At 47.1% G+C, this 23783-nt stretch overlaps 2 protein-coding genes across 3 annotated transcripts in view; one reads left to right on the top strand and one right to left on the bottom strand.

Annotated features, from left to right (window-relative positions):
• Positions 1–1121: 1121 nt before the first annotated feature.
• Positions 1122–9097, bottom strand: KIAA1143 (KIAA1143 ortholog). Of its 2 annotated transcripts, none has more exons than XM_062200703.1 (3): positions 8923–9097; positions 5715–5859; positions 1122–1656 (listed from the first exon to the last, which is right to left on the bottom strand). In XM_062200703.1, exons 1-3 carry the CDS (start codon positions 9028–9030, stop codon positions 1361–1363), a joined length of 549 nt encoding a protein of 182 aa, XP_062056687.1. In that variant the 5' UTR covers positions 9031–9097; the 3' UTR covers positions 1122–1360. The 2 variants fall into 2 exon arrangements, with proteins under 2 accessions (XP_062056687.1, XP_062056688.1); XM_062200704.1 differs by lacking the exon at positions 1122–1656 and adding an exon at positions 1680–4821 and having other exon boundaries at positions 8923–9096.
• A 96-nt stretch (positions 9098–9193) lies between these two features.
• KIF15 (kinesin family member 15) overlaps positions 9194–23783 on the top strand; it is a 62670-nt gene continuing 48080 nt past the window's right edge. The window contains exons 1-5 of the mRNA XM_062200699.1: positions 9194–9308; positions 14842–14884; positions 15718–15901; positions 16836–16912; positions 19986–20023. Coding sequence (XP_062056683.1) covers positions 9290–9308; positions 14842–14884; positions 15718–15901; positions 16836–16912; positions 19986–20023 — 361 coding nt within the window. The 5' untranslated portion in view covers positions 9194–9289. The remainder of the gene's footprint in view (positions 9309–14841; positions 14885–15717; positions 15902–16835; positions 16913–19985; positions 20024–23783) is intronic.

Raw genomic sequence — 23783 nt, 5'->3', positions numbered from 1 at the left:
AAACTAATATCCAAATCATAGCAAAGACTCGTTCATTGAGAAAGGAGGTGAGTCACTTCATCCTGGGATTCCAGTGACTGATCATAAGTCAGGTTAGCTCCTAAGAACTCTTAAGATCCTAGGGGACAGATACTGTTCTTAGCCCTGCTGGGGCATCCCACAACTCCCTGCTGATAGTTCACCTGGGAGGCTGGCATGTGGTATAAGCTAAAGGGACCAGGATGGTGAGGCATCTGAAAGAAGTAACAGTAGAAACAGCACCTAAATGAACACAAAACCCATTTTTGTGTGTTTGGGGGAAAAGGTAATATGAAATCATGTATAGTGTTCAAGGCGGCAGCATCGTCTGGAGTTTCAGAGTTTGGCTGTGCCTCTTAGCCCTAGGAGTATTATGGGATAGTTGTGCAGTTTATTTTATCATGCATATTTTTCTTCAGGTTTGGGGGTATGAGAAGGAGGACAGTGGTGAACACAAGAACACTCCGCCCCAGGATTCAGGTAGCTGAGCAGCTGTGGACGTGCTGGGCTCTACTCCTGCATTGTTCTTGTATCTCCAGGGGAGTTCTAGCTGCCTAGCTCAGTTCCAACACTCCTCTCCTAGAATCCTGGAAACTGGAAGAAGAAACAAACCTTATATCCCATGGGCTCCATGGTCCCCATGTTTGTCAGGAGTGGATCTGAACAGAGCTGACCCAGGCCTAGGCTAGGCAGGTGCAATAGCTTGAATATTCGTGTGGGTGTCTCCCAAAGGCCTACACATTGAAAGCGTGATTCCCCTAGTCTTCTGTTAATGGACTAAGGGTGTGGACTTGATCCAATTATTGGTGTCCAGGAAGTGGGCCCAGTGGGAAGTCTTTAGGTCACTGGGGGTGTGCCCTCAGAGAGTTGATCATATAAGCCTGAGCCAGGCCCAGCTGCTCTCTGCTTCCTGATCCTTCCTCTGCATGCATTCTACCATTGCTGTCTAACCCTGTCATCAGACCAGACAGATGGCAGCTATCTCATCTTGGAATGTGACCCTCCCAGCCATGAACCAAAATAAACTGTTTTCATAAGTAGCTTCTGAGGGATTTGCTATGGTAATGAAAAGCTAACTAATAGGCAAGCCAATAATGTAGCATCCTTGCAACCCACCTGCTTCAAGTACCTATTCCTTTGCTTAAAAGTAATGTGAGCCCAGAGGCCTGTCCACTCTCTCTCGTACGAAACTCACCTCACTCAGCAAAACAGATTCTGCAGCCACCAGGACTGTTCTTGGAGAGCAGTTTCCTAAATGATGCTCAGCACATCTCACATCCCACCGTATTGTGGTGTTGGCCTTTCATTGTAAGACTTGTTTCCTGATGGATAGCTCTTATAGTTACATTGTTAGAAATAGCGCCTGCAGGAAAGGCTTCATCAGTACGATGTATTTCAAGATGTAAGTTTTGAATACAATGTTTTTCATAATGTCTGAATTTTTCATTTTATTGCAGTTCCAGTAGTCTTTACTAAAGGGTCTCAAACTTGAACAAACATCATAACCACCTGCAGACTTGCTAGAAATTGCTGAGCTGGGCCCAATCCTCAGTAGGCAAGGTTCATGAATATGTGTTTGAGGTTCCCAGAGGGTTCTGAAGCTGCCGGTCCAGAGTGCACACGTTGAGAACTGCTGGTCTGTAAAAGGGAATTTAGAGAACACACTCTCATCCATTCTAAGTGTATTTATTATGTTTAATATACCAGCTACTGTTGTGGGTCCTGAAGGTGGACATGGTGATGAATGAGACAATGTCCATGCCTTCAAGATTGCCATCTCCAGACAGAGACATAACAATTTACAGTAATTAAAGCAGTATAATTTGACAAGAATGGATGTAGCAATGACCAGATGGGGCAAGGAGGACCTCTGGCTTACATAACAAGTGAGCATACATTAAAGACAGTATTGCAGCATGAATTCAGGATGGTGTGATGTAGATGGACTCTGGACCCACATGCAGCACATTTTTTAAGCTTTTATTTATTTGAGAGGTAGAGTTACAGAGAGAAAGAAGGAGAGACAGAAGGGTCTTCCATCTGCTGGTTCACTCCCCAAATGGCCCCAACGGCCGGAGGTGGGCCAATCTGAAGCCAGGAGCTAGGAGCTTCTTCCAGGTCTCCCATGTGGATGCAGGGGCTCAAGGACTTGGGCCATCTTCTGCTGCTTTCCAAGGCCATAGCAGAGAGCTGGATCAGAAGAGGAGCAGCTGGGACTCGAACCAGTGGCCATATGGGATGCTGGCGCTGCAGGTGGAGGTTTAGCCTACTACACCATGGCGCTGTCCTGACGTGTACCACTTTTGGGTATTCTTTACATCAGGTACCTAAAGTAGAGATGGGGGCACTAAATTCATGATAGGATGCTCTGAGACTCTTAACTTCAGATGGATGTAGCCAGTGAAGGATGGGATCGTAACAAGCCTCCAGTTTCGGTTGATTATTAATGAGAATTGTTAGGATTAATCAGGGTCTTGAGGAATCATAAGGAATGGCTCAGGCTTTATAAGGCTTCCCTCCCTTCTTTACCCCAAAACCCCAATCCTGCATTCTAATGTCTTTCAAATAAATGAGGAATAGATATGGTTCTAGGACAATTGATGATTTGAGGAAAAATAATTCTAAGTGGAATAAAGTTTAAAATGTAAAAAAAAAAGTATTCTTTATTTGACAAAGTGGCTGAGAGCCAGAACGAAAGATTGATAGATTACATAAGTTACAAATTAGTAAGAAAATAAGGACTATGATGGTAGAAAATGACCAAGAAGTTAATTAAAAAAAGAAATATAATGGAGCTGGTGCTGTGGCATAGCAGGTAAAGCTGCCACCTACAGTGCTGGCATCCCATATGGGTGCTGGTTTGAGTCCTGGCTGCTCCACTTCTGATCCAGCTCTCTGCCATGGCCTGGGAAAGCAGTGGAAGATGGCCCAAGCCCTTGGGCCCCTACAAACTCCTGGGAGACCCAGAAGAGGCTCCTGGCTCCTGGTTTTGGCCTGTCCCAGTCCAGTCACTGCAGCCATTTGGGGAGTGAACCAGTAGATGGAAGACCTCTCTCTCTTTCATTAATGTAGGAAAGAGTATCTTAAAAAAAAAAAAAAAGAAAGAAACATAAAATGGTGTATTAATGTAGGAAAGAGTTCAGTCTCTCCTGGTAGAGCAGTTTAACTATGTGAAATGCTACTCTCAGTTTATCCAATTCACCAAACTTGAAAGCCTGGCACCAACAAGACTAGTGCACTACTAACATGGATACGAAGTGGGCTCTTACAGATAGTGCATAAGAGAGTAACAGCAAAATTCTCTGAAAGCAATATGGGAATAAATATCAACAGCTATACAAATATTTAAATTTGACCCAGTAGTTTAACTTCTAGCAGTTCACTCTAAGGAAATCATCAGACATACCCATGTCTGTACTCCAGACAGGATAGAGGCCGAGGGAAAGGCTCATGCTTGCCAGGCCAGTCCTGTGTGTACACCCCCAGGAGCTTTATGAAGCAGAGGCACACAGCGCACTTGGTAGGAGCTGGGGGAGGTCTTCTTAACCAGGCACATAAAATCATCTCCCCAACCCACAGTGGAGCTCCACTAATGAGGAGCATACAATAGGGAAGCTGTTTATGAAATTCTCTAACTATTAATGTCAGGGTTTTGAAATTTACTGACATGACAAAATGTAATTTTTAATATACTTTTTTTTTATTTTTAATTTTTGACAGGCAGAGTGGATAGTGAGAGAGAGAGAGACAGAGAGAAAGGTCTTCCTTTGCCGTTGGTTCACCCTCCAATGGCCGCCCTCCACTGCACTCCTGGGCCACAGCAGAGAGTTGACTTGGAAGAGGGGCAACGGGGACAGAATCCGGCGCCCCGACTGGGACTAGAACCTGGTGTGCCGGTGCCGCAAGGCAGAGGATTAGCCTGTTGAGCCACGGCACCGGCCATAATATACATTTTTAAAGATGTACTTATTTGAAAGAGTTACAAAGAGAGAGGGAGATACAGAGATCTTCCATCCACTGGTTCACTCCCCAGTTGGCCATAACGACCAGGACAAGGCCAGGCCGAAGCCAGGAGCCAGGAGCTTTATCCACGTCTTCTACAAGGTGGCAGGGGCCCAAACACTCAGGCCATCTTCTGCTGCTTTTTCCAGGCCTTCAGCAGAGAGCTAGATCAGCGTGGAGCAGCTGGAACAGGATCCCGCACCCATCTGGGATGCTGGCGTCACAGGTGGTGCACCACTTTACCTGCTATGCCACAATGCCAGCCCCTTGAATTTACATTTTGAAAATGCTCACAATGTAATGTTAAATGAGAAGTAGGAGAATGTTCATAATACAACATCAAATATGTTTCAAAAATATAATTTACATATAAAGACACCCACATATGGGGAATAACAAAACATTAACAGGAGTTAACTTCCGCAGAGCTGGCATTTCAAGGCAGAGGTGTATTAATGGATGGACTTAGTTTTCATTTTACTAGTTTTTCCTGTATTTTCTAGAATGAACATATAGTATCTTTGTAATAGGAGAAAGTTATCTGAAAAGCACCTCATACTTTCAAAGGAGTCTGAGCTCAAAATGTTTACTCATCTTCATCTTCATTGCCAAAAGAAAGGAGGCTACTGTTTTTTATTTGCTTCTGTGAGTTCTTTTTAACTGAGTCCTGCTTATTGACTTCATCTTCATTTGTCTTCTTCTTTTTGGAGCTTGCTGTTAAACCTGAATATTTTTCATCTGAGGGACGCTTAACTGGTTTTCGATACATAATTTTCCCATCGGCTGGAGGTGGTTCTTCATCTGAGCAAAAAACAAAGTAAAAAAACTTCTCGTCTCTGTTTCAGAGTCAAATAGCAATAAAATCTCCTACTGTACGGAAAGATGTCCTTGAGTCCGTTCAGGCTGATTTTGTCTGCCTCTAGCTACCTGCCCAGACACGCAGTCACTCAACACAAACTCCCTGAAGTATTCCATAACACTGCCAGCTCTGTACAAACGGGTTCTAATGACAGCATTTTCCCCTGATGCAGTATAATAAATGTTTAGGAATAATGAAAAATATACCATATAGCATACCACACTTTAAGCACAAATTAAATAGACTTTTGTTGACTGATTCATAAACCTCACTACCATTTTTTAGAAACAGGATGCTGGGGCAGGTGTTTGGCACAGTAGTTAAGATGCTGCTTGGGATAGCCACATCCCATATCCAAGTACTTGGGTATGCGTACTGGCTCTGCTTCTGGTTCCGGCTACATGCTAATGTACACCGCAGGAGGCAGCGAGTAACGACCCATGTGGGAGACTCAGTCAGCTGCTGCTTCCAGTCTGGCTCAGCGCTGGCTGGTGCAGGCACTAGGGGAGTGAACTAGCAGATGGAAGATCTCTGTGTGCGCATGTGTCAACCTTTCAAATAAAGTTTAAAAAATACTAAAATAAAAATAGGATTTTACCTAAATTCACTTAATCTTCATAACCTAATAAGGTAAGTACAGTTATTGTCCCCCTTTCTCTGATGAGAGAGGAAATAACTTGTTCAAATTTACACGTCTGGTGACTTAAAAAGCCAAGCCTTGAATCACAGACCGTCTCTCTCAAATGTCCCACACTATTAGATCAACTACAGCAATTTCACATTCCTGGTTTCTGAACTTGTTTAACAAAAGAAAAAAGATTGCTTTCAGACAAACCTGCTTTGGCAGCCTTTATTTCCGCTTTAATCTTCATGACTTCTTCAGCTGACAGGTGTCCCTTTTTTAAAACCACCACTTGGGGCTGTTCATCTTCTTTGTCACTGTGCTCACCATCTTCCTCAGGGAGCTGTGGCTGGATTCTCTGGGGGAAAACAGAGACAGTGTGCAGGAAGGAACGCCAAAGCCTGACTTAACCACACTGGGAACAGGTCTACTTGGCAGCACTCTGGGGAGCCTGTGCAGAATCATTTCATCTGAGCAGGGCCCCTGTGTGTCCTCACTAGTGTCAGGACCTCCGCTTTGGGCACTGTGGTCTTTCCTCGCTTACTCAGGGCAGCACCAAGCCACGTTGGTTCTGTTCGCTCCTCATCACTTTTCACCTCCCTCTATTTGAAAGTTAGACAGAAAATGTAAACCATCACCAGAATACAAAAAGCAGCAGGTGAAAGATAACCTTCCTCCCTTCTCCCTCCTGCCAGTTTTAGCTGGGAGATCTCCTTCCGCTGTGTTCCAGGTGTGTGGAAGGGGCATCTTCAAAGAGTTCATGGAAAATATGTCTTCTGAAAAAAAGTATGCATGGAATTTAAAGATTTTTGCACGAAACTAAATGTGTGCTAAGTTGTTACAGCATGTCTGAACAGGATCCAGTCTGAGGCACTAGGGACAAGCCATCTATTTGAAAAGACACCTGTCAGCAATATGAGTTCCACCAAAAGTGAAGCAAGAACAAACATCCAGTCTGTGTTGGAGCTTGGATAGAAGAGTGCTGAAATCACTGATGCTTTACAAAAAGTTTATAGGAATAAAACCCCCAAGAAATCAGCAGCTGACAAACGGGTACGTTGTTTGCAGAAAGTGACAAGATGATGTGGAAAACGAAGCCCACAGTGGCAGACCACCCACATCAGTCTGCAGGGAAAAAATGACCTTGTTTGTGCCTTACTGGAAAGGAGCATGGTTAAGAGCAGAGTAACCAATGCTATGGACATTTCAAGACTTAAATAAATAAAAGTGGAGCCAACTTTTCTGCTCAATGGGTGCCAAAAACGGCTGTATTCAAAGTGAAGGCAACAGGTGTTTGGATGCTCAAGGATTTCTGCTTGTTGACTTCCTGGAAGGTCAAAAAGTGATAATATCTGCATATTGTAAGAATGTTTTGAGAAAGTGAAAGCTTTAATAGAAAAAACACACAGGAAAGCTTCCTTAAAATGTCCTCTGCTACAATGCTCCTTATTCCTCCTATCAACAAAGGGCATTCACTTTAGTCTTGATTTGGTTCATTCTGATTTTTTTAAAAGATTTATTTGTTTATTTGAAAGTCAGAGTTACACAGAAAAGGAGAGGCAGAGACAGAGAGAGAGGTCTTCCATCTGCTGGTTCACTCCCCAGTTGGCTGCAATGGCCAGAGCTGCGCCCATCCGAAGCCAGGAGCCAGGAGCTTCTTCTGGGTCTCCCATGTGGGTGCAGGGGCCCAAGCATGGGCCATCTTCCACTGCTTTCCCAGGCCATAGCAGAGCACTGGATCGGAAGTGGAGCTGGAACTCGAACCACCACCCATATGGGATGCTGGCACTGAGGCAGTGGCCTTACCCACTTACACCACGGTGCCAGCCCTCCTCTGTCATTTCTACAGAGCCCATGATTCATCTCCAGCTCTACCTGCTGACCTGTGTTCAAGACTCAACCTAATGACCCTTCCGTGAGGCTTCATCTGATGACAAGCACAGTCATCCCACCCAACACAGCTGCTCAGTGCCCACATCTTGTGTTGTTAGGGTCCTGGGAACACAGACTAAGATGCTTAGAGACGGCAGGCACCGTGGCACAGTGGAGTAAGCCACTGTCTATAATGCTGGTATCCCATAAGAGTGGTTTGAGTCCTGGCTTCTTGACCTTCAATCCAGCTCCCTGCTAATGTGCCTGGGAAAGCAGTGGAAGGTATCCCAAGTGCTTGGGCTCCTACCAGCCATGTGGGAGACCCTGGATGGAGTTCCAGGCTCCAAACTTAGTTACAGCCATGTGGGGAGTAAACCAACAGATCTCTCTGCCACTCCTTCTCTCTGTAACTCTGGCTTTCACATAAGTAAATCTTTATTTTTTTTTTATTTTTTTTAATTTTTTTATTTTATTTTTTTTTTTACAGGCAGAGTGGACAGTGAGAGAGAGAGACAGAGAGAAAGGTCTTCCTTTTGCCGTTGGTTCACCCTCCAATGGCCGCCGCGGTAGATCTTTAAAAATACAACAGATGCTTAGAGAGTTGGGTCTAGCGGTGGATACGTACAAAAGAAGAACAAGCAGCTGCAATAAAAAAATGAGCATTATATATGAGATATGGGTAAGCCAAAGAGGAGGAGTCACTGTTTCAGGAGCTTTGAAGGGCTGCGGAGAGGCAGTGGCCTGTGAAAGCAGAGATGAGGCAGGAAAGACATTTTGAGGATCCATCTCTTTCTTCTCAAGGTCTGGCACAGGCTCATTGTACTGCATAATTTCAGGTCAGTCTTGTCTCTGTCAGTGAGTTCAAACTGAACTGAAGGCAGCCGATCTTTAGCAAGTACTAACCGCTCCTCCACACATCCTCTAAACATACTAGTCTGTTCCTAATGAGAGGGCAGGTCTTGGTGTGAACCAGTTCCAGTGGAAGCCTGTGGAGGCCCAGAACTTGATTTCCACTGGGTTCCCATCCCATCAATCCTAACCTAGTCAGTTGCGGTTCTTTCTGAAGTTTCTCCTATTCAGGCCAGGATATTTAAGGCTTCTACCTACTCTTATTTTTTAACACTTTTTTGTGCGTGACAACAAAACATTCCAAAAAAGATCCAGGACCGTCCTCCAAAGGGGTCCCAGAGTCCCGTCTTAGGACGTGGGGGCATTTGATCAAGTGGCCTCCGTTCATCTGGGAAACAGGGCGGCGCTATCTCGCACCCGTCTAAGCTCACAGGTTTTGAGATCCGCAAGTGAGAAAGAAGAGACAGGAAAGTGATCTTTCTCAGCCATCTCTCGAAGACGAAGCGCTTTACCTACGTCAGGTCATTCTTAAGAACAGTGCTTCCTGGGGCACGAGGATGTAGCTGTTTGAAGAGGCCCAGCCTGGGGTCGGACGTCCACCCGAATAGGGGGCCGGGGGCGGAGGAGAGGAGCGAGCTGTGGGCCCGGCCTCCCAGGTAAGGCAGAGGCCGGCCGGGGCGGGCGCGCGGCCGGGGCTCACCTTGGTCTCTACCGTAGGTCCTTCCTGGTAGCCGATCCGCTGCTTGAAGCGGGACAGGAACGCCGGCTCGGCCGGCTTCACGTAGGACACCTGGTTCCGCTTGCTCATGGTAGCTGTAGGGAAACACCAGTCCCCAGGGCCGACGCGCGACGGGGCGGAGGCGACGGCGCGTACATTTGACGTCCCGCAGGCCACGCCCCCGGGGCGGAGTCCGGCCCAGAGGGCGGCTGCCGAGCTGACGTCAACGTCCCGCCCAAGCGCCAAATTCAAATCCGCGGCCATCTTGAGCGGTCGGTATCCCGGCGCGCTGCGCGACTGGGAGGTGGGGTCCTGGGCCGCGGCCTCGGGATCGAGGGCTGAGGGTGCTATGGCGCCGGGCTGCAAAAGTAAGTCTGGAGCCCTGGCTTCGTGATCCCGAACCCGCCGTCAGGGGTTCCTCGGAGGGGCGAAGGGTAGGAACTGCCCAAGCTCGCGCGGGCCTGTGGAATCGGTGGCCCTCAAAGACAATGGAGCCGCCCTCGTCTTCTCCTTCTGTGTGCGGGGCGCACGCTGGGAGCGGGCGCGGTCTCATGCGCTCGGGCCGGCCGCGAGCAGAACCCGGAGCCGGCGCCCGGTGTCGCGCTCGTTCTGGCCGCTTTCTGCACGTCCCCGCCGGGCGGCCTGGCCTGGGGCGGGCCCTTGCTCTCACGCCTTGTGCTCTTCGCAGACTTCGGGCGGGACAGCGTTTGTGTGTGTGTCCCTGCCGCTTCTTCGCCGGTGGCTTGCCTCCGCAGATTGCGGCGCTGTCTTCAGTGTCCCTCCACCCAGGGCGCGCCAGGCCCGCTGCAGGAGAGCCACTGGCCCTCGTATCAGCACTGTGTGTGCTTCTGCACTTGATGGCTTAGAAGCCATCCTGGGGGCCAGGTCACTGTGCACACAGCACCGCATCCCGTGGTAATACGGTGTTTTCTCTGTGCCCATAACCTGGGGTACAGTTTAACTTGTAAGTCACGCACAGTGAGAGGTTAAGAACAACAATAAAGGAGAAGAGGTATCACAATTCGCTGCAATCCGATTGCTATTATCGCTGCTCCTGGGCTTTGGGATCAGTATGAGGTCAAGGAAGCGTTGTTTGCACACAGCGCGGGGGTCTCTGCACAGTGATCTGGTCCCCAGGGTGGCTACTCGTGACTCAGGTGCAGAGAGCACACAGCGCTGATGCGCCGGCCGGGTGGCCCCCACCCCAGGCAGGTCCCTGGGAGACTGACGTGCTGCTCAGAACAGAGCTCTCTGAACCTTGGGAATTGTGTGTGTCTGAAATTTCCTATTTATTGTCTCGGAAAGCAGAAGTCGGCTAAGAGGACTCTGCTGTATATTCTCACAGTCTCTGTTTTCCCTGCAAGAAAAATCCATCGGATTTCTTCCCTTTTTTCCATAGAGGAGAGCACTGTCGTTTTTGCCTTTGATAGTCTCTTCACTAGCTTTGGAGTCATTTGCCATCTCTGAATGGGTGCAACTCTTCCCTTGTCTGGCTCCTCAAGGACGCTTAGGGAGTCAAGGTGGTGGTGAACTGATCTCGTGCTAGCAATGGAGAGAGAGGCCCGTGTTCAAGGATTCTGAAGAAATTGTGAGCTTTCAGCATTTGAACTTCCCAGCGTCCTTACTGCTTGTAACTCGGTTAGTTGCCTTTGTTTTCTGACGAGTCTGTTGCTTTATTAACTTTTCAGGTCAATCATGATGTTATCCAAATACCTGGTGGTACTCTCTTTGTCCATCTAAAATACTCCTTTTGCCCATTTTCAGTATTCAGATTGGAACATCGCTGGACAGACATATTTATTCTGCTTTCTGTACTTTGTAGTATTTGTTCTTTCCACCCTCTGCCGTAAGTTCAGTGCATGTGGACTCAAGCAAGAGAATTACTACCGGTGCCATAGTTAGAGCACGAGCTTATTTAATGGAACGTGGTGTTCGTGACAGTCTGTTACCTGTCCTGCCTATGAGCTGAACTTGAGCAGCTTTCTGAAAGTGATGGGACAGTGGGGATGCCCTAGGGAACTTGGCCATTCCCTGGAATTTGTTAGCAGAACTGAGGTTGACAACAGTCTAGGTTAAGTCACCTTCCCTGCGGTCCAGAAGCCTTCAGCATGAAGTGGGAGCCCATGGAGGGAGAGAGCGGTGTGCTCTGTGTGCCCGCAGGCCGTCTCTAGTGACACCACTGGCACCACGGGTTGCTGTCAACTCAGAAGTGAGAACGTGCAATATAACCCTTAAGAAACTGAGTTTAAGATTCTTTTTCTAAACTTAATCATATTTGGTCAAATGATTGATGAGTAAATATTTATGCTGCAAAGTCAAGCGTCATAGGGCCATTTTAAAGTGGGGGAAACTTAAGAAAAGTTCTCGTTTGTTGAGACATAACTTACACGTAGTCAAGGGCAGGAACCTCAAGAGTACTGTTCAAGAGATTTTTGTGTGAGTACACTCCTGTAACCACTACTAGATCAAGAAGTGGAGCTGTTCCTGTACCCACAAAGTCCCCTGTGCACCTCCTGCTCTACTGCCACACACACACACACACACACACACTCCAACCACTGCCCTGACTTTACCACCACTGATTTGTCTGTTCTTGAACCTCTTACAGACGGTACAGGATGTGTTCTTTCACCCTGGCTGCTTTTACTGGGTATGTGAGCGCTGTCGAACATAGCCGTGGTGAATTCTTTCTCGTTGCCGTGAAGTGTCCCAGAATGTGAGCATACCTCAGTTTGTTTAGTCTCATGTGGTGGACGTTTGGGTTTCTAGATGGAACCATCATGAATAAAGCTGCTGAAAATAGTCTCCACGTATTTTTAGGCAGACACACAGGGGACATCAAAGTTTAAAGGCTTTCCGTGAATGTCTACAGAGGACTCCCTTTTAATGTCAGAATCTTGAGGTAGCCACATGATGGACTTCTGTGCTCCCTTTAACTTTCGATCAGGAGGTGGCACAATGGGGCGGTGAAGGGTAGAAGATGCTTCTAGCATGTCTGTGTGTGTGCATCTTGGCACTTCATGATGTTCCCTCAGATCCCAATTAGAATCACGATAAACCTATCCAGGAGCCGGTGCTGTGGCGCAGCAGGTTAACGCCCTGGCCTGAAGCGCTGACATCCCATATGGGCACTGATTCTAGTCCCAGCTGTTCCTCTTCCAATCCAGCTCTCTGCTATGGCCTAGGATAGCAGTAGAAGATGACCCAAGTCCTTGGGCCCCTGCACGCATGTGGGAGACCCAGAAGAAGTTCCTGGCTCCTGGCTTCAGATCGGCACAGCTCCGGCCTTTGCGGCCATCTGGGGAGTGAACCAGCGGATGGAAGACCTCTCTGTAACTCTGTCTTTCAAATAAATAAAATCTTAAAAAAAAAATTAAAAAACTGTCCACCTCTATGTAATTTAAAATTTTTAAATTTATTTTCATTTGTTATTTGAATGACAGGGAAAGAGAGAAAAAAAGTTCTGCTGGTTCACTCCCCAAATGTGTATAGTAGCCAGAGCTGGGCCAGGCCAAAACCAAGAGCCAGGAACTCCATGTAGGTGTCAGAGACCCAAATACTGGAGCCATCACCTGTACCGTTCCAGGGTGTGCACCAGCAGGAAGCTGGGACAGAAGCAGAACCAGGACTCCAACCAGGCACTTTGAGAAGGGATGCAGGAGTCCCAAGTGGTGTCTTAACCGCTGTGCCAACACCCGCCCTTATGTAATTTTTAAACTCACTTTATGTCACTATTACCTAATTAGCTTCGCTTCTTTTTTAAGTAAACATTTTATTTGGAATGCTGGAATTGCAGGAAAGTTATACACGTATGTAGATAAGTATCCATCCTATTACAGAGATTTCTGTGGAGACAAAGAGCTTCCTCTTTTTGTGAACCTCTCATCTAGTTTTTTACTCTACAAACTCTAGCTGCCAACTCCGGACTGTTTTTCCTCACATCACCCTTATTACCAGGCTGTTGAGCACTGCTCCGCCTGCACTACATCTAGAAACCGCAGGTAGTAAATTGGAAGAAGTCTGAGGCTCATGGCCTCTTTCCTGTCTCTGAGGCCACTCTGCTGTGCTGTCTGTTGTCCAGTGCTGCATTACGGGTTTTGATTAATTCTCTGGAGCAGAGCGCAGAAGTGAGTAGGCATTTACTTCCTGTTTGCTCTAAGAACCTTATAGAAGATGAAGAGGCAGGGCATGAGGGAGAGGGGGTGGAGCCTCCATGCGCTGTCTGGATCTGCCAGCCTCCAGGAACCTCCACGTGTTTGGCTATCTGGAAGCTCTTCCAGCCCTGGCCTGGGTTTCTGTGGAAGCTGCATTACAGGGCTGTCGCTGTCCATCAGCTTAACCCTTGGGCCCCTGACCTTTCTAATCTTGCCGTTTGCTTTCAGGTGGCCGGGCCTATCCTGAAGCTACCTTAGGGGCTGGCAGCCGTTAGTCAGCTAATACTTGTGTACCAGGGAGAGGAGCTGAAGATCAGATATATATATATATATATATATATATATTTCTTTTATTACAGTATGTTTCAGGGTCTTGGATAACTGTAGTTAATCATTTAGGGAATAGCCAGGCTCTTTTTTTTTTTTTTTTTTTTCTTTAAATTTATTTGAAAGGCAGAGTTACAGAGAGGCAGAGGCAAAGAAAGAGAAGTCTTCCCTCCGCTGGTTGACTCCCCAAATGGCTGCTGCAATGGCCAGAGCCACACTGATCCAAAGCCAGGAGCCAGGAGCTTCTTCCAGGTCTCCCACAAGGGTGCTGGGGCCCAAGGACTTGGGCCATCTTCCACTGCAGAGAGCACAGTCGGAAGTGGAGCAGCTGGGACTTGAACCGGCATCTGTATTGGATGCCAGCACTGCAGGTGGCGGCTTTACCTGCTATGCCACAGTGTCGGCCCACAAGCTCTCTTTAAAAACGGCTGCATCATCTTAGCTTCCCACCAGGAGCACCTGAGAGTTCTGATTTCTTCACATCCTTGCCCACCTGTATCAGACTTTTAGCTTCTATGAGATCACTTTTTTTAATTTCACATTCCACGTAGGAGTGAGATCACGTGATACCTGTCCTTACGTACTTGGCTTATTTCACTTAATGTAATAACCTCTAGCTCCAGCTGTGCTGCTGCGAATGACAAGGCTTCTTGCTTTCTTGGTAGCTGCATGGTATTCCATTGTGTGTATGCACCACATTTTCTTATCCATTTGTCAGGGGATGAACACTTCAGTGGTTGCCCTCTCTTAGCTACTGGGAACAGTGCTGCAGTAAACGTGAAATGCGGCCATCTCATCTCCTCTCATCAGTGGAGCGCTTTCATTTCCCAGGACGTATTCCCAGAAGTGGGGTTGCTGGATCCTATGGAAGCTGTAGTGCTTTTTGAGGATCCCCGAGGCTGTTTTCCATAGTGGCTGCACACACAGCGGTGTGCAGAGGTCCTCTTTTCTCTACATCCTCTCCAACACTTGTTATCTCTTGCCTGTGTGTTGAAGATTGCTGACAGATTGGATATGAGCTCGGAAAAGAACAGGGTCTGAGCAACTGGAAAGCTGGCGTTGCCGTTCACTGAGCTGGAGGGGGAAGGGTGATGAGGCTCTCAGGCTTGGACGCATTAAATCTGAGACTTTGCCCGCTGCGGATATCAAGTAGGTGATCAGCTGGCCAAGCCCGGGGCTCAGAAGAACAGCCTGGGAGGTTTCGATTTGGAAGTCCCCAATATCCCTAGCATCTGAAACCGTGAGGGTTGACATCATCGCCGATGTAAGGGGCTAGGGTGCAGCGTGGAAGGCGTGCTCCCCACCGGCTGTGTCAGGGATCGGGGGGACTGAGAGGGCGCGTCAGCAACTGAGGGGGACGGGATGGGCTTCTGTAGTGCAGCCGGGGCCACCTCTAATGACTTCGTTATCTTTTTTCTAGCTGAGTTGCGCAGTGTGACAAATTGTCAGTCTAACCAGCCAAGGTAAGAAAATTTTGCTGATGAGCCCCAAAGAGTTAGGGATGTTGTATTTTTAAAGCAACCATTTAGCATAAAAAGGGGTACTTCTTTCTTTTTTTTTTTTTTTTTTTTTTTTTTGACAGGCAGAGTGGATAGTGAGAGAGACAGAGAGGAAGGTCTTCCTTTTTGCCGTTGGTTCACCCTCCAATGGCCGCTGCTGCCGGCGCATCTCGCTGATCCGAAGCCAGGAGCCAGGTGCTTCTCCTGGTCTCCCTTGCGGGTGCAGGGCCCAAGCACTTGGGCCATCCTCCACTGCACTCCCGGGCCATAGCAGAGAGCTGGCCTGGAAGGGGGGCAACCGGGATAGAGTCCGGTGCCCCAACCGGGACTAGAACCCGGTGTGCCGGCGCCGCAAGGCGGAGGATTAGCCTGTTAAGCCACGGTGCCGGCCGGGGTACTGCTTTCAAAATGTAGCTTGGTCCCCACAGCTGGCAGTAAGGAAAAACCACACCTCCCCTGCTCCCTGGCCTTCCAGGCAGACATGTAGGATCCGTGGCATAACTTTCCCCTGGAGCAACGTACTTTATCATTGCAAGGAAGAGGGAGGTGAGAGCCGAGCAGTGCTGGGCGCCCCTGGAGAGGAGTTCCCTTTGATTGATTTCTGGGGAAGGTGCTGACTATGCAGCGTAGTGGTACAGGTGCGGGGGCACGGGACACCCTAGTGAGGTGCGTTTACAGGGGTCAGGCTTGGGCTTCGTTGGGGCCACTTATAGAAGCAGAGGCCCTATGAGACCAGGATCCTCTCTTCTGTTTGCTTTTATCTCATAAGCTTAGCTGTTCTGCCACTTTTGTCTTAGTAATGAAGGTGATGCCATCAAAGTGTTCGTGCGCCTGCGTCCCCCTGCAGAGGGCCCGCGGGCGGCCGAGGGAGAACAGAGCCTGTGCCTGTCTGTGCTGTCCGCCACGACGCTGCGGCTGCACTCCAACCCCGAGCCCAAGACCTTCACGTTTGACCACGTCGCCGACGTGGACACCACTCAGGTAGTGAGCCCCTCCTCCCGTGCGGCAGTACACTTGGTGTGCACGGATTTTATTTCTAGTCTCTTTAGTTTGGCAGATGTCAGTTAAGGCTGTTCAAATATTCCATAATTATTTTTTAAATCGTAATTGTATTAAAAATTAGTTTCCTTCTTTCTTCATCAAACTGTGTACCCGAGTGACACAAGGCCACTTTGCTGTCCCTTTGTACTCGGTGATGGTGCAGTCGTGCTGTGCGGAGCTGCTCAGATGATGGACACATGGAGCTGAACTGCCTGGTTCAAGGAGTCCGGCTTATTATGCCGTCCCCCGTGGCTTCTCTAGTTGAGGGAAATTTGGTGACGATCCAGTCAGTGCTAGCCAGCACAACTTTCTGAGAATGAGAAACCTCTCATTCTCTTTGTCAAACTCTGCCTTCCAAATATGTGTGTATTTCATACTTAACTGCATGTCTCAATTTGGACGGCAATATTCCAGGTACTCAGTAGGCACATGTGGCTCATGACTACTGTATTGAAGCAGGTAGGTTTGGTAGTTCTTGCATTGTTCGTAGGCTGCATCTACCTCCATGTAACATAAAAATCAGAGGTTGACTATTTAGTACAAATTCATGGGAAAATTACTGAAGAAATGTAGGGCTATGCATTTTATGCTCATAACAGAATATTTCCATGTAATATTCTATTCAAAATTCTGTATAACGCTTAAGATGTGTATTTTAGGTCAGTGATTGTATAGGAAATTAATCAACCTAATTGTGTTTAAAGTCTTATTGTCTTAGACTTTTTGCCATTTTTCCATAAAGGATATAATCTTCATGTTATCACAACTGTAGAAAAAAATCCAAGCACTCAGTTTTTGTTGTTTGTAAAATATAGGACAAATGTATGTGTGTGTTTTAATGAAATGCTAACAAGTTTGGTGCTTGTGTTTATAGGAATCTGTATTCTCAGCTGTGGCTAAAAGCATTGTGGAGTCCTGCATGAGTGGTTATAATGGGACCATCTTTGCATAGTAAGTGCTTATATTAGTTCCCTGTTGCTGGTTTTTGTTAAAAGATTTGTTTATTTCTTTGAAAGGCAGAGTTATAGTGAGAAAAGGATAGGGAGAGACAGAGAAACTTCATCCACTGGTTCACTCCTCCCAGGTCTCCCACATGCATGCAGGGGCCCAAATACTTGGGCCATCCTCCACTGCTTTCCCAGACACATTAGTAGGGAGCTGGATCTAAAGTGGAGCAGCCAGGACTCAAACCGACACCATGTGGGATGCTAGCACCACAGGCAGCAGCTTTATGTGCTGTGCCACAGCGCTGGCCCCTTCCTATTGCTGTTGTAACAAATTACTGCAAACTTAGTGGCTAAAAACAGCGCAGATGTACTACCCTCCTGTTCTATAAGTGCACAATTCACCATGGCTCTCACTGGGCTGAAATCCCAGCCTCAGTCTGGCTGTGCTTTTTTTCTGGAATCTCTGCTGGAAGAGCTGTTTCCTTGCCTTTTTTAGGGTCTAGAGGTGACCCGCCTTACTGGGCTTACAACCCCCTTTCTCTGTCTTCAGAGCCAACAACATCTCTCTGGCTCCTCTGGCTCTCTCAGATTACCCTGACTGCAGCGGGAAGGGTTCTCTGATGGTAAGGGCTCTGTGGGTGAGGCCGCCCCACCTGGAGAATCAGCAGTCAGATGGGATGGTTTCTGTGTCCCTTTGACATATCACGTCCTTCAGTGCTTGTGCACTTCTCACTTCAAGGTTTACGGATGCTCCTGGATCATCTTGTATTTCCTCTGCTCTAGGCCTAGAATCAACCATTTACAAAGCATCTTGGTTCCTTTTGTTAGAGAACAGTTTTTAAAAACCAAAATCTGGGCAACTGGGTTGTCTGTTGCTGTTGGCGTATCACTGCTCCTAGGCCTTCTCGGCAGAGCTGGGTAATGTATGTGTATCTGTCCCCAGTCATGTATAGAGGCACAGCTACCGTTGCTTCTATGCATGTGCATTTGTGTACAGATGAAGTAAACGGGCGTTCCTGCTGATGCCTGTGGTGCTCCAGGACTGCGGGGGATTCCTAGCCTTCCTTTCTCTTTATCTCTACCTTCCTTTTTTTTTCTTAATTTTTTTTATTATTATTTTTTTTTTGACAGGCAGAGTGGACAGTGAGAGAGAGAGAGAGAGAGAAAGGTCTTCCTTTGCCGTTGGTTCACCCTCCAATGGCCTCGGCCGGCGTGCTGCGGCCGGCGTGCTGCGGCCGGCGCACCGTGCTGATCCAAAGGCAGGAGCCAGGTGCTTCTCCTGGTCTCCCATGGGCTGCAGGGCCCAAGCCCTTGGGCCATCCTCCACTGCACTCCCGGGCCACAGCATCCCACATGGGTGTCAGTTTGAGTCTCAGCTGCTCCACTTCTGATCGAGCTCTGTGCTGTGGTCTGGGAGAGCAGTGGAAGATGGCCCAAGTCCTTGGGCACCTGCACTTGAGTGGGAGACCCAGAAGTTCCTGGCTCCTGGCTTCAGATCAGCCCTGCTCTGGCCATTGTGACCATTTGGGGAGTGAACCAGTGAACCAGATCTCTTTTTCTCTCTGTCTCTGTCTCTCTGTAATACTGCCTTTTTTTTTTTTTTTTTTTTTAACATTAGTATAATAGTTTATTGTACTTATCTACTTAAAAGTTTTGTGTTTTTTTTTTTTTTTTTAAATTTATTTGACAGGTAGAATTACAGAAAGAGAGAGACAGGTCTTCCTTCCATTGGTTCACCTCCCAAATGGCCGCTACGGCTGTGCCGATCCGAAGCCAGGAGCCAGGTGCTTCTTCCTGGTCTCCCATGCGGGTGCAGGGGCCCAAGCACCTGGGCCATCCTCCACTGCCCTCCTGGGCCACAGCAGAGAGCTAGACTAGAAGAGGAGCAACTGGGACTAGAACCCAGCGCCCAGATGGGATGCCAGTGCCACAGGCGGAGGATTAACCAAGTGAGCCATGACGCCGGGCCCTGTAATACTGCCTTTCAAATAAATAAATAAATAAATCTTTTTTAAAAAAAGAACTTTGTCCAAAAGAGAAAGTACATCATGGCAGATACCTCTTAACTCTCAGTTTTCTCTCTGTGTTCCTGAGCCATCTGCTGTTTTTTTCTCAGGACCTCTGGTCTTTTTCTCAATACTTGAGACAAGTCTCAAAGATGACCTACAGGCTCCTACAACATTTTTCTAGGCATCTGAGAGAAGATTCCTCTGCTCTTAGGTAATTAAGCTCCTTGCTCAGCCAGTTTGGCCTTCTGCACCAGCTCGTTGTAACCCGTGACTGGATATTCGGGATAGCAGGTAAAGCCACCACCTGTGATGCTTGCATCCCATAAGGGCAACAAACAATTCGTGTCTTGGCTGCTCCACTTCCAATCCAGCTCCGTGCTATGGCCTGGGAAAGCAGCAGAGGATGGCCCAAGTGCTTGGGCCCCTGCACCCATGTGGGAGACCTGCAGGAAGCTTCTGGCTCCTGACTTTGGCCTGGCCCTGCCATTGTGGCCACTTGGAAAGTGAACTCGTGGATGGAAGATCTTTATCTCTCTTTCATTCATTCCCTCTCTGTAACTCTTTCAAAAAATAAATAAGTCTTTTAAAAAAAGAAAAGAAAAGAATTTAGGAAAGGGATTACTGCAGTGTTTCCAATAGCAAAAATTGGTAACAAAAGTGTAATTGACTCTAGTTTAATAAATTATGATACCACAAGATTCCATATTCAAGGAATACTATGTAGTTGTGAAAAATAATGACCTCTTATTTACTGAAATAGAAAGATATCTGAGATAAAATTAAAGGGAAGACAGATTATAGAGCAATATGCAAAGTATCAACCCAATTTTTATAAATAAAAATTAAATGAAAATTTAAGGGCCAGCTTTATATAATATAGAAGCATTTACTAACATTTAATAATGGTTAGCTCTTTGTAGTGAGATTGGAGAAAAATAAGATGAATTTTTACCTAATATAGTTGAAAAATAAAAAACGATTTTATGTATTAGCAGACTGTATTAGAATTGGACAGTAGTTTTCTAAATTTTATGTATAAAAATAATATATAAAAATTCCTTTTTGCAGTGGGCAGACTGGCTCAGGGAAGACATTTACTATGATGGGTAAGTAAATCAAGACTTAACATTTGCTGGCCCTAATCAACACTCCATGATGATAGCACCTGGTAGTTTTCTATATGTGATGTGGCTGTTATGAAATCAGGAAGGTCCCTGGGCTTCTGCCAGGCTGTGAGTCCCTTGATAGCAATGTCCATGTGTTAATCATGTGTGCAGCTGTGTGCCCTAGCCCAAGAAACAGATTTTCAATAGAGTTGAATGAATTTTTATATATGTAGAATTTTCAAAAAGTTCATGAAAAAAAATGTGTATTATCAAAAAACTTCATGAATTTCAGATTATGGGGCATCAAAATAAACTTATCAGGGGTGGTGTTGGTGTAGTGGTAGAGCTGCTACCTGCAATCCCATCTGGTTCCCAGTTTGTGTCCTGGCTGCTCCGCTTTCAATCCAGCTCCCTGCTAATGGCCTGGGGAAAGCTGTGGAAGATGCCCCAAGTACCTAGGCTCCTGCCACCCATGTGGGAGACCCTAATGAAGCTCCTGGCTTCGGCCTGGCCTATCTGGGGAGTGAACCAGTGGATGGAAGATTTCTGTTTGTCTGTCTCTCTCTTTCTCTCTCTCTCTCTCTAACTCTGACTTTCAAATAAATCTTTTAAAAAATGAATACATAGGCCGGCGCCGTGGCTCAACAGGCTAATCCTCCGCCTTGCGGCGCCGGCACACCGGGTTCTAGTCCCGGTCGGGGCACTGATCCTGTCCCGGTTGCCCCTCTTCCAGGCCAGCTCTCTGCTGTGGCTAGGGAGTGCAGTGGAGGATGGCCCAAGTCCTTGGGTCCTGCACCCCATGGGAGACCAGGAGAAGCACCTGGCTCCTGCCATCGCATCAGCGCGGTGCGCCGGCCGCAGCGCGCTACCGCGGCGGCCATTGGAGGGTGAACCAACGGCAAAAGGAAGACCTTTCTCTCTGTCTCTCTCTCTCACTGTCCACTCTGCCTGTCAAAAAAAAAAAAAAAATGAATACATAACTTGTCTTTTTATTCCATTTTCAATCAACTTCTATATCTGTATAAGCATTAGGCAGATTAAGATTCAGTAGCTGCCCCACCTGTGTCTCCTAATGTACCTGTTACTGTGACTTCTATTATTATTAGCTTTGCTTGGTTTTGAACTTATACAAATGATATTTTATAGTTTGTATTATTTTGTTTCTGTCTTTTCTTTCAGCACTGAGTTTCTAAGATGTATTTGTGTTGTTATGTCTGGTAATGGATGTAGGCGTGAGTGTCTTCATTTCTGCTCCAAGTCCTTGCCTCACACAAAGATAAAAATTCCAAGCAGAGACTCATAACATGTACAGGAAGGAACAGGACTGACTGAACAGTGAGGGAATAAACATAGATTCACACGCCAGTGTTGACAGCTCATACGGAGAAATGCCACCACGGGTGGACAAGTGGGTTGCCCATGAAAGAGGGAAGAAGAGAGCCTGCTCCGTGGCAGAGACCTCTCCCCCCATTCTCAGTCTGTTTTTATGAAGTAGAGGGTGGTACTGTAATGGAATATACAACAGGATGGGGTCTCAGCATGTGCCCTATTCTCAGATGAGACACAGGTGCTTCCTGGCAAGGTGGATATATCCAGCCAACAGTTAAAGAGATAACATTATATTGCAGGATTGTAAAAATTCTAGCTCACCTAGACTAAATAGCTACCTAGTTTACACCATATCAGTACTAGTTGATTTCCATCACAGTGTAATGAGTCAGTGAGCATTCCATTCTACTGTTGATGACATTTGGATTATTTCTAGTCTAGGGTCATGTGAATAATGCTGCTGTGATCATTTTTTCTTGTATGTGTCTTTTGACATCATTTCTCTTGGATCTGTATCCAGGAGTAGAATTGCTGGACCCTAGGATATAAGCTTTAGTAGATACTGCCAGTTTTACAAAATTGTCATGCTTCAGCGGCATGTTCAAGTTCCATTTACTGCACATCTTTGTTTATACCTTATAATGTCAGCTTTTAAAACTCTAGCCAGCCAGCACCACGGCTCACTTGGCTAATCCTCTCCCTGCAGCGCTGGCACACCGGGTTCTAGTCCCGGTCGGGGCGCCGGATTCTGTCCTGGTTGCTCCTCTTCCAGTCCAGCTCTCTGCTGTGGCCAGGAAGGCAGTAGAGGATGGCCCAAGTGCTTGGGCCCTGCACCCGCATGGGAGACCAGGAAGAAGCACCTGGCTCCTGACTTTGGATCAGCACAGTGCACCGGCGTAGCAGCCATTTGGGGGATGAACCAACGGAAAGGAAGACCTTTCTCTCTCTCTCTCTCTCTCTCTCTCTCTCTCTCTCTCTCTCACTGTCTTCTCTGCCTGTCCAAAAAAAATTAAAAAAAAAAAAAAAACTGTAGCCATGCATAGTATTGTTTGTTTAAACATACTTCTCTACTGTCTTGGTAACTGAGCACCTTTCTTGTGTTTACTGGGTATTAAAATAGCCTCTCTGTTGAGATGCTGTTTGCAGCCTTTTTGCCATTTAAAACATCCCACAGGGTCGGCATTTCAGATGGCAGTGAAGTGCTGCATGGGCCCTGCACATCCCATGCCGTGGTGCCTGGTTCCAGTCCTGGCTCCTCCACTTCTGATCCTGCTTCCTGCTAATGCACGCCCTGAGAGGCTGCAGTGAGGACTCGGGTACTTGGTTCCCTGCCACCCATGTGAGATGGAATTCCTGGTTCTTGGATTTGGCCTGGCCCAGCCCTGGGTGTTGCAGGCATTTGGGGAGTGAACTAGCAGGTGGAAGATCCTGCTGTCTCTGCCTTTCAGATAAAATGAAAATAAATAAGCAGTTTTAACATAAAAATCCCTTCACTGATGGGGATTCTTTATAGAATGGAGAGATTAGCCTTTTGTCTATGATGTAGAGTGCAGATTTTTCACTTCACTTTTTTTTTTCTTTTTTAAAGATGTATTATTTAACAGAGTGACAGAAAGAAGGGGAGAGACATAGAGACATCTACCATCTACTGGTTCATTCCCAGATGGCCACAGTAGCCAAGGCTTGACCAGGCCAAGGCCAGGAGCCAGAGCTCCATCTTGGTCTCCCACTTGGGTGGCAGAGACCCAAGTACTTGGGCCATCTTCCACTGCTTTCCCAATCAAGAAGCTGGGTCGGAAGCAGGGTAACCAGGACGCAAACTGGTGCTCTGGTAGGGGATGCTGATGTCACAGGTGGTGGCTTAACTTGCTGCCTCACTGCACCTGCCCCTTCATTGTCTTTTTTTTTTTTTTTTAAGATTATTTATGTGAAAGTCAGAGTTACGCAGAGAGAGAGAGGTCTTCCATCCAATGGTTCACTCTCCAATTGGCTGCAACGGCCAGGACTGTGCTGATCCAAAGCCAGGAGCCAGGAGCCTCCTCCGGGTCTCCCACATGGGTGCAGGGGCCCAAGGACTTAAGCCATCTTCTACTGCTTTCCCAGGCCATAGCAGAGAGCTGGACCAGAAGTGGAGCAGTCGGGTCTTGAACCAGTGCCCAAATGGGATGCCGATGCTTCAGGCCAGGGCGTTAACCTGCTGTGCCACAGCACCAGCCCCTTCATTGTTTTTTGACTTGAGATTTTTTCTGAGCTGACAGTTTTTATTTTCCTGTGATGAAATTACATTTTTTTGTTTTTCTGGTGTTTTGTTTTTTTAATAAACGGCTTCTGAATGTGCCAGATACTCTTCAGGGTGTTTTGGTCTGTTCAGATACAAAGCATTGTCCAGGACTGCCTTGTGTAGCTGAGCATCTCAGGTAATAGGGATGGA

Source organism: Lepus europaeus, chromosome 9, assembly GCF_033115175.1.
Source record: "Lepus europaeus isolate LE1 chromosome 9, mLepTim1.pri, whole genome shotgun sequence".
Classification (NCBI taxonomy): domain Eukaryota; kingdom Metazoa; phylum Chordata; class Mammalia; order Lagomorpha; family Leporidae; genus Lepus; species Lepus europaeus.
Note: the sequence above shows the minus strand (reverse complement) of the source record. Positions and strands in the feature narration are given on the sequence as shown.

Coding starts and splice junctions, on each gene's coding strand:
- KIAA1143 (XM_062200703.1), bottom strand. CDS start 9,030: ATGAGCAAGCGGAACCAGGTGTCCTACGTGAAGCCGGCCGAGCCGGCG. Junction 5,860..8,922: donor GACCTACGGTAGAGACCAAG/GTGAGCCCCGGC, acceptor GTTTTCCCCCAG/AGAATCCAGCCACAGCTCCC. Junction 1,657..5,714: donor AATAAAGGCTGCCAAAGCAG/GTTTGTCTGAAA, acceptor TCCCTTTTACAG/ACCAGCAGTTCTCAACGTGT.